This window comes from Ascaphus truei, chromosome 6 (genome assembly GCF_040206685.1).
Source record: "Ascaphus truei isolate aAscTru1 chromosome 6, aAscTru1.hap1, whole genome shotgun sequence".
In the NCBI taxonomy this organism is placed as follows: domain Eukaryota; kingdom Metazoa; phylum Chordata; class Amphibia; order Anura; family Ascaphidae; genus Ascaphus; species Ascaphus truei.
The window spans coordinates 7,620,819-7,634,919 of record NC_134488.1 but is presented as its reverse complement, the minus strand read 5'-3'; the positions used below and the strand labels follow the sequence as shown (position 1 = coordinate 7,634,919).

Below are 14,101 nucleotides of genomic sequence, written 5' to 3'. Positions count from 1 at the left end.
TTTACCTTTACTTCTGATTGCTATCAGACGTTTTGTGCTCATCATTAAAAGTACCAACAATCTTCGAGCTCAATTTAAAAGGAGTGCTGTGACCTTCTTACTCAACATGTGGTGTTGCCATAAATGCTTGTGTGTGATGTTCACCCATGTAGTCCCCAGTGTAATCAACAGGAGAGCACACAATGGGGATTTCTCTAATAATTTAGGTCCCTATTCACTTTATACTAGTATCTTCCATATGCAAGAGACTATTTTATGCCCCACTCCTTTAACAGAATTCTTCTCCAGTACTAGGTAACAGTAGATGTTAGGCGGTAATAGGAGGAATCATTTTTGAGGCTCCCCAACAGCATTATGTTTATCTCTGGTTTCCAATTAGTAAAAGGATTAGACGATTCAGTCACATCTGGGGAGGCTTTACTTCGCAACATATTCATTTTCATCTGGGCTTAAAATTATCCACTGAAACCAGCTCTGTACTACAGAAACGGAAAAACAAAATGTGATTCCGTATGCTTGGTTAAAAAATTACCCTGATAGATTTTTAACCATCTGAATTGCTCGTCTCAGGCAGTGAAAGGGATAATCACCTTCGGCCGCGTGGGAAGTTGCCGACATTTTTTAAACTAAAAGGTGCATCTCAGTACCACGTGGATCGGATTTGTGCCAGCGCTTACTACAAGTCCCAGCTGCTGTTCTCCCCTGCCACCTACTCACACAGCACAGACAGAAAATTGCTAGCTGTAAAGCACAGCAAAATAACCCAATGTAAGTGAGACGATGTCTGTTGCGTGAGCAACAGAGAAGTCACCCAACTCTATGTAAGAACAACAATTGAAGTGAGAAAGGCGCTCAACGCTTGATCCCTTGTATGATTGCAATAAACAGATACGCAATATAGGACATGAGGGTATGTGAGAAAATTGATGTGAAGTCCCCAGGAGAACCAATAATCCCTGAAGGGTAAGAAAAAGGCTAAAATAACCTAACCTGAATCAAGCCCTCATTGGGATGGTTCCTGGACTCACAATAAGTATTCAATAATGTATGATACTCACAAAATCCCCTTTTCCAATGTCCTGTGGAGGCGTGCAGCCTGGTAGGGAGATGCTGGTCTCAGAAGGCAAATAGAAAAAAGAGAAAAACCAGCGCACCGCCAAAGTAGGTCCCAAGCCAATGTATTGTAAAGTCTTCTTTATTTAATTCATCTAAAAGTGGAGGTTAACACCCTCCTACGCGTTTCGTGTAAAAATGCGTAGGAAGGTGTTAACCTCCACTTTTACATGGATTAAATAAAGAAGATTTTACAATACATTGGCTTGGGACCCACTTTGGCGGTGCGCTGGTTTTTCTCTTTTTTCAACTCTATTTAAGAGCAATAAGTCTGTTCAAGTTAAACCAATTCATTCTCGTCCTTTATAGCAGCAGTCACTGAAAATTGATTAAAATAATTGATATCTTGAGACAAAAACTATGAATTGCTTTTTGATATTTAAGTTATCTACATTAGTTTAATTTATTCCAGTACAAAAATAACTTTAACTAGTTCTATAGCCTGTCTCCCTGCTTAAAATACTTCTGTTTTGCATGTTTGGTTAACATGAGACCCAAACACTCCTACACTTGTGCTCATCTTGTGGCAACCAGACTCCTGATGAAGTGCCTCGAGAGGCACATCTACATGAGAGCAGTAAGCAGGGCAAGTGACAAATAGAACACAAACGTGTATCACTGGATTGAATGGGGTAAAAGTTACAAGGCAACAAAAGGTACTTAAAAGAACCTAGAACTCCGGACTTTGTTCTGTAACTTGGCAATCATTCCATGTGAGTTCTACTTTGCCCACTGCTGCATAGTTACACTTCTCGAATACAATGAGTATCCAACAAACCTCAAAGTTAATTCAACAGCAGACTATATACTTTCGTCATACATCCCATATCAACATACGCATTTAATGCTTCATGATAAATATGGTTAAGTGGATGGTGTACGCAACAGATTTACATATCTATGAGGTCACCAAATGTTGTGACTAGTAAACAAGTCATTACACTCTTTCTATAAAATGACTGACATTTTACTGGTGACTGTCGACTTGATGAGAGTGCGTCAATAGGTTAATTTCTGCAATTTTGTTGTCGTCCGGTTGCAGATTCACTAAACAAGAATAGCAGCTCGAGTCTTTATTCCCGACTGGAGTAGATGTGTTGTGGTTAGAGCAAAAAAAAGGGAACAGCACCGTAAACACTACAGGCTCACGGTCATGACATCAGGTGATACACGCTTGAAGCACCTTCATGGTGAAAAATCAATTACATTTAACTGAAAAAGCAGCAAATCGACACAAAACGATGTTTCAGGCCCATGTGGCATTTCATTAGGTCGCCCTGAAATGCCGTTTGTGATGTTTGCCTGCTTCTTTTTGAATGAAAGAAAATTGATTTTTCACAATGAAGATGCTTTAAGCGTGTATTACCCGATGTCAAGACGGCTAGTCTGTAGTGTTTACAGTGCTGTTTGTTCCCTTTACTGTTTTTCTTTATTACTACGAGGTGTGGCCACACTTTCTAGGGATACAAGTACCAGATTACCCTTTCCACAAAGATTTATTTACTCCATCATAATATCTGCGATATCTCTGTTGACTTTGTGGTTAGAGTATGTGTGCCAGAAGCAGAAGAGCCTGGATGAAGACCTGGAGTGACATTTGGGAAGTCTTCTATCTATGCCATATGAGCTATGAGGCAGGGATTCATTACTACTGTATCAACCTTCAGTGAACGGCATTGGCTACTAGAATAACGTATTGTTATCCCAATAGACACAGGGAAATGCCTATTGCCAGGAGGAAACCTTTTGTTGGTTGTTACGGTTTACTAAAGGTAAACTTAAGGACAAAGCACAAAATTAGCATGGCAGTCATGGCGCAAATCTTTTTATTGGGGCAAAATGCAATCTTGCAATTAGAGTGACAGGCAACATCTTACTGGTCAATTTGATCTAAATACAAGTAATTTGAAAGCCTGTAAATGTTGAGATCTAGTAAGTATCGCCGTGCAACATATTTTGTTTGCCCACCCCTGACTCAGAACACTGATATTTCAAGGAGTGCTTGAACCCATATAAAAAACAAATGACATGTTGATACAAAAGGCTTTCTTAATCCCGGTGTACACACATTTTTCACAAGTACTATGATGTGACAAAATGCTAACATGTCTCCTACCTTAAGATGGATCACTGGAACTCAGTTTAGAAGACATTTTGTAGATAGAAGTCACAGAGGAAAATGCTAGGCCAGTTTCAGGCCAAACAATTGGATTAAACATCACACAGATTAAGAAAGGTGAAGACAAAGCAAGGAGATACAGTAGGTGCCCACATAGAAAGCAATATAATCTACAAGAATCTGAAGCATACGACACCAGAGTTAAGACAAGATGAGGAAGCTCTGCAAATGTCACAATTCCTAGGGTCTTGGCAAACAGAATAACCTCTAAGATTGGACCGAGACTGTATAACTATTGCACCGGTAATGGGCTGGTAGTAACCGTAAAAGCACTAAAAGTGTATCGTAGAAGATGTTGATTTCCAAGTATAGTTCTCCTGTATCTTTAGGGTTAACAAAAGATGCAGCACCTTTCCATTTGAATTATGGGTTTTGATACCTTAAGCCTGGAGGGGGTGTGAAATGGTCGTCGACCATGTAATAGAGCAAGTCAGGAATATTATATCTGCAAGTGTGGGTAGAGAAAAGCAAAGATGTAAAAGAATCAGGTTGCAGAATCACACTGCCCAGCAAAGCTACATCAGCTCCTCAAAGTCACTGCCATGACCCTTAGATGTTGTGTGAATGTGTGAAAAGTGACCCTTAAGCACAGCACACTCCAGGGACAAATGCTCCACGTGGGAATGAGAAGTTCATTAAAAATAAAATGGAGTAGGATTCTGGATGACTAAATTGTGTATTCCACCTCCGCACCGACACAGTAGGACCGTGATTCAGTAACATTCTCATTGAATTAGAAAAAAATGACATTGTGGGCGTTTCAGAAAAGAAATGTGCTTTCGGTCAGGTGTATTGTCTGATCATGGCCAAGAACACAATATATTTAAAACAAAGTTTTTTTTGTGGTTGTTGGATTAGTGAATTAAGCAATAGAAAGGTAAACAAATAACAAATATTGTCCCATATTCTAGATTGTCTTCATAATGCTAAAAAAAATTCTGTAGAAAAATATCACAAGTCAGATTTCGATGTGGTGATTGCCTTTATATCCCTTTCATATTTACACAACTGATTTAGGATATAAACGGCGTACACACCATGGAAAGCAACACGAATGTTCAAGTTAATGAAGTTATTTGAAGTTTTTCTACATCTTTTATTTCTGTACCTCATTCAGAGACAAATAGTCCCTTTTTCTTCAGATTAATATAATTATATAGTGAAGTCTGTATTACAGAATAAGCAAAAACACTACAAGTGTTAATGTAACAGTCATCAAAGGCACATTAAATATATACCTAGAGCAGGTATATATTTGTTCACAGACAAAAAGCCAGTGCAGACAGACAGTCATAAGTGGCACAGAGCTGGAAGGGATAGTCACAGCAGTTCACCAGGATCCAGTGGACATCCAACGTGCACATATAGGGAGGATCCACATGGGAAAGTATAAAGAATGTTTTGCGTGCAAGTCACACAAGTGAGGAGCAGATTCTGCAAAGAATCAGGCAAAAACAGACACGGCGCTGAAGACAAAGAGGGAGAGATTGACAAACGCAGCTGAAGTGCACCAGCATCTAGGAAACTGCCAAGACGAGATGGGTGAGGCACGAACCCCTTAATCCCTGAGCAGTACAGCACTTCAGATGTTGGTTGATACTCCCTCTATAAAAAGCCAAATCCATGGTTTAGTGCAGGGGTCTTGACTCCAGTCCCCAAGGCCCCCCCCCCCCACCCGGTTAGGTTTTCAGGATAACTCTGCTTCAGCACAGGTGACTCAGTCGAAGACTGAGCTTCTGTGGTGCCGATTGAGCCACCTGTGCTGAAGCTGGGATATCCTGGAAATCTGACTTGTTGGGGGGGCTTGAGGACTGGAGTTCAGTACCCCTGGTTTAGTGGTATCCCAACTCAAAGTGCAGAATTTCCGTTTTAGAATATGCAATGAAAATGTATTGTAATAAGGACAATGCACCAATGCACCAGTGAAGATCTGGATACATACAGACACATTGCAAATTGTATCAGATTAGAGGAAATATCCCCAACTACACCCTGAAATGCTGCATTTGCCCACTATGTGCTGGAGGGGCACTCTATTCCAATAATATTCACAGAACGCCCCTCTGGCACAGGAGTGGTTAAGTGCTACAGACAAGTGGCTCGTGGAAGAATAGGGTTAAAACAGACAAGACATAAGGGTGCACCAGAATCAACGTGACGACCAAGGGAAGATGGTCTATCCTGGAAACTACGAGGTGAACGGAAGATGGGTCGCTCTGGACTTACTCATCATCTTACAAACGGCCATGCAATAGTCCTCAGACTCAAAATTGTTCCTGTTGCCTCCACAGCCTCCGTATATAAAGCGGACACACTTTTTCTGGCCAAGGTCGAAGTACCAGCGCGGCATCATGGCCCGGCACGGACCGGTCATGGCCTCTTGGGAGCAGACAGCTGTGAGGAGATGGGTTACAAACAGCAGCAGATGAGGACCCGCAGTGGAGGGAAAGGGTTAAAACCACAAAATGAATTGAACCGTCTGCCGCCACCTCATTTGTCTGCATTCAACTAAGAGGTGCAGGTCAACGTGGTAATAAACCTTAGAGTTGAGATAAAGTGAAAGAACACAGATTGCAACATGGTTTCAGATACGCTCAACCTAGAAAGTTTAACACTGTAATATTTCACAATACAGGCGGCTTTTGTTAATGGCTAGCTCAGGACTCGCAACGAACGTTAAATAACTCGGCAATGATTACACTTTTGCCGTGTTCTGAGCGGAATTCAGAAACAAGTTTTAGAAAGATCAAAGTAGAGCCCATTTTCAGGGTTCTGGAAACTCCACCTAGTTTATTTTACACAAGCCTCAGTTACCAAAGCAATATATATTTTAAATGTTTTGATCCTGCCTGTGGCATTATCTGCAGTGCCTGGCGAGGTCCCACAAAATTGACAAATGTAATGTACAAGATTTACTGAGCTTGAGTGAATTGATTTTTTTTTTTTTTATCCTTTGCTGCCTCCTCTTAATTAAATATTCTCAAACATTTCTCATTGACAGACAAAAAGCACTCAGGCAGATGCACCCCTATTGAAACATCAATGCAAGAGAACATATTTGATTAGTAGGTTTTGTAATTTGGCTGTTATTTTTCTGGAGAGGAGGCCTGCAGAGTGATTAATTGAAGATGCAGTTCCACTTATAGGAATTGCAAGTGAAAAAACCCTCAGCCCTTGTTAAAGCAGCAGTTCCCCATACAGGTTTAAAAGACACTATTTTTAAACATGGGAGCAAAGCAGGGGTTTCCGGAGCAGAAATACATTAATTTCAGCTCCAAGGACCTGTGGGTTCCCCAAAATTCAAGTCAAATGTTGAAGCTAAAGAAACTTGTACATATTTGATGCAGCAAGCAGGGAGGTGGATGGGGATTCCTCTCCTATTACTGGAATCAGTGACACTACAAATCAAGTCAACGCTGAGGAGCAGTCAGGTGATTTTATTGTGTTTTCCCTGGTCTGTCGCGTCACCTAACACAGCCAATTATAATTGACACGTGCGCGCGCACTATATTACACGACTACGGCGTGTAATATAGGGCGCACGCATGCGTGTCAATTATAATTGGATGTGTTAGCCAGACGTTTGTATACTTGGGATGCGCGCGCCATTACATTTGAGAAATGTATGTATATACATGTCCCAAGTGTACACACACACACACACACACACACACACACACACACACACACACACACACACACACACACACAAAGATTATGGCGGTCAAAAGAAATGTACGTTGAAGGGCAGTATACACAAAAGATAAATGTGTCTCTCTTAAGGGGCAGCCATTTATTCAAACCGCCATAGGAAACACTTACCTTTTACGTCGGTGATAACGTCTTTCCCAGAGAGCGTCTGCCCCTTGCTGACCTCTGTGGGGGCTTCTTCGTTGTAGTCCTCATCCTTGTAGTTGTAATAATAACCACGATCCTCCACAACTTCATCATCATCATCCTCCTCCTGCTCTTCCTCCTCCTCCTCCTCTGCGACTGCTGTGAAATCATCTGCATCAGCCTCTGTTGGAAACTCGCTGAAAATAGAAAGACACATGGAGAAAGAAGCAAGTTAACAAACCAAGAGCAAAGATTTAAATTGTGAAGTTTAATAAGCTCTTCACAGCAGACTGGCATGTACACTTGTATTGTATTGTATTGTATGTCTTTATTTATATAGCGCCATTAATGTACATAGCGCTTCACAGTAGTAATACATGTGATAATCGAATAAATAACAGACAATATAAATAACAGATCATGGGAATAAGTGCTTTAGACATAAACATAATATTAAGGAAGAGGAGTCCCTGCCCCGAGGAGCTTACAATCTAATTGGTAGGTAGGGAGAACGTACAGAGACAGTAGGAGGGAGTTCTGGTAAGTACGTCTGCAGGGGGCCAAGCTTTATGTATCATGTGTTCACAATGTTCACAGTGCTATTCGTATGCTTCTTTAAGCAAGTGTGTCTTAAGGTGGGTCTTAAAGGTGGATAGAGAGGGTGCTAGTCGGGTACTGAGGGGAAGGGCATTCCAGAGGTGTGGGGCAGTCAGTGAAAAAGGTTTAAGGCGGGAGAGGGCTTTAGATAAAAAGGGGGTAGAAAGAAGACATCCTTGAGCAGAACGCAAGAGTCGGGATGGTGCATAGTGAGAAATTAGGGCTGAGATGTAAGAAGGGGCAGAAGAGTGTAAAGCTTTAAAAGTGAGGAGAAGAATGGAGTGTGAGATGCGGGATTTGATTGGAAGCCAGGAGAGGGATTTCAGGAGGTGAGATGCTGAGACAGATCTAGGAAAGATTAGAGTGATTCTGGCAGCAGCATTTAGGATAGATTGTAGGGGAGACAGGTGAGAGGCAGGAAGGCCAGACAGCAGGAGGTTACAGTAATCAAGACTGGAGAGATTGAGGCCTGAGTCAGAGTTTTAGCAGTCGAGCAACAGAGGAAAGGGCGTATCTTTGTTATATTGCTTAGGAAAACGTGACAAGTTTTAGAAATGTTTTGAATGTGAGGGGCGAATGTGAGAGAGGAGTCGAGTATGACCCCTAGGCAGCGTGCTTGGGCTACTGGGTGAATGATCGTAGTTCCAACAGTAATGTGGAAGGAGGTAGTAGGGCCAGGTTTGGGAGGAAGTATGAGGAGCTCTATTTTAGCCATGTTGAGTTTAAGGCGACGGAGGGCCATCCAGGATGATATAGCAGAGAGACATTCAGAAACTTTGGTCTGTATAGCAGGTGTAAGGTCGGGTGTTGAAAAGTATATTTGTGTGTCGTCAGCATAGAGGTGATATTTAAACCCAAAATATGTTATTAGGTCACCTAGAGAGAGTGTGTAGAGAGAAAAGAGAAGAGGTCCTAGGACAGAGCCCTGGGGTACCCCCACAGAGAGATCAATAGAGGAGGAGGAGGTGTTCGCAGAAGAGACACTGAAAGTACGATGGGAGAGGTAGGATGAGATCCAGGATAGAGCTTTGTTCCGAATACCAAGAGTATGGAGAATGTGAAGGAGAAGAGGGTGATCCACAGTATCAAATGCTGCAGAGAGGTCGAGTAATATGAGCAGAGTGTAATGACCTCTGTCTTTGGCAGCATGGAGGTCGTCAGTTATTTTAGTGAGGGCTGTTCCCGTGGAGTGAGCAGTGCGGAAGCCAGATTGTAGAGGGTCTAGGAGAGAATAGGTGTTGAGAAAATGGAGCAAGCGAGAGAATACAAGACGTTCAAGGAGTTTAGAGGCAAAAGGCAGGAGGGAGACAGGTCGATAGTTAGAAAGACAGGTAGGGTCAAGCTTGCTGTTTTTGAGTAATGGTATGACTGTTGCATGTTTGAAGGAGGATGGAAAGGTTCCAGAGCAGAGGGAGGAGTTAAAAATGTGTGTGAGCGTAGGGATTATAGTAGGAGCAAGAGGATTTAGGAGATGGGAGGGAATGGGTCAAGAGGGCAAGTGGTAGAGGGAGAAGAGGCAATCAACAGCGACACATCCTCCTCTGAGACAGTGGAAAAAGAGTCAAGGAAGGCAGGAGGAGAGAGTTAGGAAGAGGTGTAGGATGGGAAGAAGAAACAGAGGGGATGTTCTGCCGTATGGATTTCACCTTTTCCTTAAAATAGTCAGCAAAGTCCTGAGCGGAGATGGAGGAAGGAGAGGCAGCTGAGGGTGGTTTGAGTAGAGTATCAAAGACAGAGAACAGTCGGCGTGGGTTAGATTTGTGCATGTTGATTAGTGCAGAAAAGTAGGCTTGTTTAGCTTGCGAGAGGGCAGAGTTTAAACAGGATAGCATAAATTTGTAGTGAAGGAAGTCTGCGAGAGTGTGAGACTTCCTCCACAGGCGTTCAGAGGAACGAGTGGAGGAACGCAGCATGCGCGTGTGGGAATTTAGCCAGGGTCTAGGGTTAGGTCTAGGGTTAGAAGGGCGAGTGCCACACCTGTGTCACAAATATACCCAAAACGCCAATTCAACTGTGTACATTTATAGGCAACTAAATATAAAACAGGTGTTTGGGAAATATTTCTGCAGTAGATATTCTAAAAGCCGTGTTTGACCTGGAAAAAAAAAAAAATAGATTTGTGTTGCCTCTTGTCATTGCACCTATACAAATATTTACAAGTGCTGTTTTGCATGCATTTGAGACCATTATATCACCACCCAACGCCCTCACTTTTTCAGATTGTCTTTGTAGATCACTCTCTCTCGATTGAAATAAAAAGCAAGAAATCGGCCCAACCGAGAATTACAATGAAATAAATGGTTGCGTAGCCAACCTGTTAAAGGCAAGTCAATTCCGTTGATGTTGAGTGCTTTGATACAGAATAGAACAGTGGGATGTAGCAGGCATTATTACCTTTTGTAAATGTAATAGTCACCCTCATCTTCCTCCTCATCGTCAAACTCCTCCTCTTTCTCCTTGGATAGCGCCTCATCCAGGATCTTCGTTTGAGGGCAGCAGACGTATTCAGTGCCACGGAACTGGTCAACAGCACATGGGAGCAGCATACCGTAGCTGTGCAGAACCATTACCTCTGTCATACAGGCCTGGAATAGAGGAGAAACAGATATCTTCTTACAACAAACTAAAGCACTGAGGAAACAGTTTATTTAACTTTTTTACTTCCCATTTACTTGTAAAATCATCTTGGTTATGATTTCCATCTTATTTTTACTGATGGATGCTTTGCAGTTGAGATAAAGAAAAGAGCATTGCGCTCTGACATCAGCTGTAAGTGAAATAAGTTAATGCTACAGATATTTACCTAAATATACACTCCTCTGCACTAAACTAATTCATAAGAACCCACCGAACGTGAAGTTCGAAAATAGGTGCATTTCTCCAGTAAACGCCTGGATACAGTGCATGATATCTACAAATACTGAATTAACGTGCTGGAAAAGATTTTTTAGAAAGATGTTGTATGAAGGCTTTTGATTCTGCACAGATTCCTTCTTCACATATAGATCAAAGTGACTGAACATCTGAACAAGTGTCCTGTGTGTAAAAGCAGCAGCTTCGTCTCCCCCGCCGCACTCCCACTACTTACTGCAGGAGGTGGATTCAAACCCCACCCAAATAAAACACACAGTAGGGAATGCCACTTTAAGAGAAGTGTCCCATGTGGTACAGCAAATTCATGTACAATATATTTGTATAGTTGTGTAGCCCCCCTGCTATCTCCCCCCCCCCCCCACCCCCAAAGTTATGGCACCACAATTAGCCTTCCACTTTGTAGCAAAACCTATTTCACAGTTGTTTATTTTAGCTTTAAGCCCTTATGAAGATAATTAAATGATACTACTATACATTGAGCCATTCTGTCAGGGCAGTTACCTCTTTGGCCACGTTATGCCAGTGCTGGTGACTCTCGCACACGTCCATCCTCTCCTTGTGAAAGAACTTGCACTTCTCTGGAACAAGCAGCACATCACTGACAAATTCACCCACTGCAAAACAGACAGGTTCAATGAACAAACAGCCCACATGGACATGCAAATACTTTCCGTAATTAATCCGACCCACTGCCAGATGGTTACATGGTTAAGATGCAGTGAAACTTAACCCAACATTCCCAAAACAGCCTCCACTTTAGTGTACATCATTTATTATAAACAAAGCAAACTAAATCAATGTTCGAGTTCTTGAGTACAATTGGTCTATCTCCTATAATTATATGATGCATGTTGTGACGGTGAAGGGGTTAACCAGGCCCACTAATAAAGTTTCAGCCCACTTGGGTACCCCTGATCTGTGTGTTGGGGTCCTACAGTGTCAGCTCCTGGACCCAGATGTCCTAAATGCATTACTGTGACTATGTGCAAATTATGCGACATTAAAGATTTATGTGTGTTTTGCCTTTCCTGGGATGCTGGGACCAGGAGATTTCTAGGCTGTACGTTTCCGGGTGGGTTTGTCGGAGAAAGTCTTTACAGAATGTGTCTATGTATCGGGGTTCCAGAGGTATGGGATACCCCAGGAGTTGGATCCGGGAATCGAGTGAGATTCTCGGATGCAGTCAAGCACATTGCTCCGGCCAAACTCTGACTCTGAAAACGCCATTACGACTCACCGCCAGAAGGTAAATGGGCATGAAGGGGTTAATGTATACCTGCAATCCTACACGGGCTCCCTAGTGTAATGAGGGGCCCCTAGTATAAGGAAGGGTGCCCAGATACCCTGCACATAGTATAGGGGTTCTGGGGGAGCTCCAGCTATGGGATAAAGCGGAGAGTGACTGTGTGTAAAAGTTTAAAAGTAATTTTTCAAAAGTGTGCCAAGTATGAGGCTAGTGAGTATATGCAATATATACACTCACTCCATCCCTGACACCAGAATAGGGACTTGTACATCTTTACCACACAGAAGACAGAACACAGTATATTTTATTAAAGAGTCATATTTAATAGGTATATGTACTGATAACCTGTAAATGAACTGTGGGATTTCCAAGTCATGAATTCCAAGAGACCAGATGGCTACCAAGCTTAATGCCTATCAGTCTATGCGAAGTCCTGACTTGAAAGCCTCAGGGATGCCAAGGTGTTAGAACATGAGGGGTACTGCAGTTCTGTTTGAGTACCCGCATCCTGGGCTATCCAGCCACCATTTGCCAGAACCCAGACTCTGTGAAACCTGGAGCCACGGAGGGCTCAGTATGCAAAGAGGCAGAGGTGCCAGGTTGGCGCATGCCCCTTGGCAGAATTAAAAAAGGAACCCACCCGGCTTTACAATACCGGCAGATCGGTGATTGGCTGGCAGGAGAATTCCCACGCTCTGATAGGCTGTAGAGGTTTGTGAATGGGACCCAAAAACCCATAAGAAACCTCGGAGCCAATGAGAAGCGGAGATTCCAAACGCCAAACCATCAGCAGCAAATTCAAAGATGCTCTGTACTGAATAAACGCGAGCCAGCATCAAAGATTTTGACTCAAGAATTCTTCAAAGCCCCACTTCTGAAGAACGTAGCGGTTGCGTCTGGCATTGCGCCGAAATCAGTTCCAGGACATCCGTGAGTACCTACCGGTCATTGAAAAGGACTCATACAGAGGTCATTTTTTTAAATTTCATTTAAAGGATAGATTTATTCGTTAGCCCTGTTCCCAGGATGTGTGTTAACCCTGTAAATCGTGTTACATTGTATGTATGACTTTTCCTGAAATATAATTTACAATTTATTTTACCCCCTTGCTTTGCCCAATCAATGATCCCGGTATAAAAAAAAATAATAAGTGTGAGACATGAGCAGACCTTCTTGGGTACCCGATCCACTGTAGCAGTGAAAGATAACCCTGTTTCATGTTGTTTCTGTTTCTCATTAACACTGTTGCTATTCCATATTCCCCCATTTAGTCTTTGCAATGAATGTTTAACTAAATGGTTAAAAACAAGGAAAGAAGACAGTCTATGATATTAACAGCTTTTTCTAGTTTTCCCTGCAGATAAAATGGGTGTGTGGTGTACCCAAGACTTGTAATGTGGGTTGAAACCAAATAAATCATGCTCAAATGTGAAAAATCTTGTTTGTCACATGCAAATGAATGTATAATGAACTGCTTTCACCCTGCCACTGGATGTGCAGAAAACCATGACCAGTCTTGGTCAATAAATCATTAGACAGGACTTCTGGTAACCAATGGCTTTGACCTTGATGCTTGAATAGGTCTTGGTTTGCAACCAACCATATATATTCTAAAGTGCCTGCCGTTATGCCAGGTCGATTTATAACAACAAGGTGTTTGAATTCCCTACGAGTACTGAGCTGACCTCCAGCTCAGCGTTTTCAATAGAAGGTCCATTTGTAATAACATGATTCATGGGTACCCTGTGATATCTCCACACAACTCAAACTCTACAATATTAATATTGTTTATTTGTAAAGCGTCAACATACTTTACAGCACGGTAAAATCGGGGTACAGAGTTATGTAAATTGCATTAACAGAATGACATACCAAATAAGGGGGGAAGAGTGCACACCAATCCAAAAGGTGTGTCCTGCTCGTGAGAGCTTACAATAAAAGGCAGATTTGTGAGAGCAAGCTGCTTGGGCTTCCCATGATCACACGTGTAATTGAATCTGGCCAAGGTTTACTAAAATAGGCAGTTTCCATTTTTTTTGTTGCATTTCTTTTTCCTAATCTTCAATCAATATTAAATTACAATTCGTCAGTCACTTTTCTAGATAGCTTTCCTCTTCTCACAAGTTCCTCCATTAAAAGTATGCGTTTTCAATGTTCTCCCTACCTTCCACATGATATCTGTCTTAGAGGAAAATGGTGTTAGTGCCACAGCAGACCACTATTGCCTTGGTCATTGTGGGTTTCGTCTCATTCTT

At 42.2% G+C, this 14,101-nt stretch overlaps 1 protein-coding gene across 7 annotated transcripts in view; it reads right to left on the bottom strand.

The window, feature by feature from the left end:
• APLP2 (amyloid beta precursor like protein 2) overlaps positions 1-14,101 on the bottom strand; it is a 146,736-nt gene that overhangs the window by 24,112 nt on the left and 108,523 nt on the right. For 4 of the 7 annotated variants that reach the window (XM_075603346.1, XM_075603348.1, XM_075603347.1 and 1 more), the window contains exons 4-7: positions 11,102-11,214; positions 10,121-10,311; positions 7,115-7,326; positions 5,519-5,686 (exon numbers count right to left, since the gene is read on the bottom strand). In XM_075603346.1, the coding sequence (XP_075459461.1) occupies positions 5,519-5,686; positions 7,115-7,326; positions 10,121-10,311; positions 11,102-11,214 (684 nt within the window). The remainder of the gene's footprint in view (positions 1-5,518; positions 5,687-7,114; positions 7,327-10,120; positions 10,312-11,101; positions 11,215-14,101) is intronic. The other 3 variants (XM_075603350.1, XM_075603351.1, XM_075603352.1) reach the window with 1 other exon arrangement.